This window comes from Dendrobium catenatum, unplaced genomic scaffold (assembly GCF_001605985.2).
Source record: "Dendrobium catenatum unplaced genomic scaffold, ASM160598v2 original_scaffold_228333, whole genome shotgun sequence".
Classification (NCBI taxonomy): Eukaryota; Viridiplantae; Streptophyta; class Magnoliopsida; order Asparagales; family Orchidaceae; genus Dendrobium; species Dendrobium catenatum.
Window position 1 is genome coordinate 1 of NW_021546742.1, and position 1382 is coordinate 1382.

At 37.2% G+C, this 1382-nt stretch overlaps 1 protein-coding gene across 1 annotated transcript; it reads left to right on the plus strand.

Moving 5' to 3' along the window:
• Window positions 1–885: 885 nt before the first annotated feature.
• On the plus strand, window positions 886–1220 carry LOC110094494 (rho GTPase-activating protein 2-like; the record flags this gene model as incomplete). Its single annotated transcript, XM_020819746.2, has 1 exon — window positions 886–1220. A coding segment is annotated over exon 1 (335 nt), but the record flags the coding sequence as incomplete, so codon positions are not given.
• Between the last annotated feature and the right edge of the window lie 162 nt (window positions 1221–1382).

Below are 1382 nucleotides of genomic sequence, written 5' to 3' on the forward strand. Positions count from 1 at the left end.
AGGCCCACATCAAAGAAGCTTCTATTTATACTCTCTAAGTTAAATATATAAAAAACAACTATCCTCTTTCTTTAATCACATAACTAAGTAAACAAATAATTGATATAGAATTTTTTTTTTTTTTTGAGCATGTCCTTAAAAAGTTGCAAAAATAAGAGTTCTTATGATCCTAGGGTTGTCAAAATAAGTCAATGAGTCGGGTTTGTATTCGACCTAAATTCGGTCAACCCGAAACCGACCTGCTTAATAAACAAGTCAAAAAATTAAACTCAAATCAGACCCGATAACCCAATTTAATTTTAAAAAATTATTAGCTTATTAAGCATAGATTTTAAGTTACATGATGAAAAATACGAATATTATCACAACATATAGAAGAAATTATAAAAATTAAACAGGTCAAACATGGGTTAGTGGGTTGATCCGAACTCAAATTTTGTACGCTGGGTTTGATTCGAATTGACAGATATGATTCCTAAATTATTTGGAATATTTAAAAATCACATAAAATGCCAATTTATCTATTCATATTAGGAAATTTTGTGTGGATGTAGACATTCATGATTCAACTCAATAGAGTTTCAATTCCATTACGTTATTTTTTTAATAAAAATGTTATCACCTACCTAACTGTAGGATTTTTGGATAACTATTTTAATGGTAATTTTGTCGTCATTCTTCTGAATGTTCAGGGCCATTTTGGACATTTCACACATCCGAATTTGAATTCCAAACTTGCCGTTTGAGCTCTCCTCTCCCTTTAAAGAAGCCCACTTCAAATTAAAGCATCACGCAGATCTTCACTGCAAATCTCTCTCTCTCTCTCTCTCCACAGTCTTCAGCTCCACCGGTTGCGAAGCAAACAGAAGTTCAGAGAGATCAAAAATGGCTGGAGTTGTATTAATCTTGAGGGGGTGCAGAGACGAAGAGAGTGTGAAGAAGAGGGCCAAAGGAGACGAAGAGAGGGAAAGGGAAAGAGAAAGGCAACTTTCTCTACTAGCCTTTCTCGTGGCGGCGATTCGGAGGTCGGTGGTGGCGTGCAGAGCGGCGGAGCAGAGGGGAGTTGAGGCGGCGCCGGGGATGGCTCTTGGGCACATGGAGATCGGCTGGCCGACTGATGTGCAGCACGTTTCGCATGTCACATTTGACAGATTTCATGGATTTGTGGGTCTTCCGGTTGAGTTCGAGGTCGAGATACCCTGTCGTGTTCCGAGTGCCAGGTCTCGCTATAGGGTTTTCTTTTATTTCTTCACTAATTCTGATTTTTTTTTGTTTACATTTGCTGATTTTGTTGTTTGGTCTTTTAATGCGAGTTCCTCATTAGTTTTTTATCTATATTATCATCAATATTTTGTCGGACAAATTTTAATTTCAGCCATAGT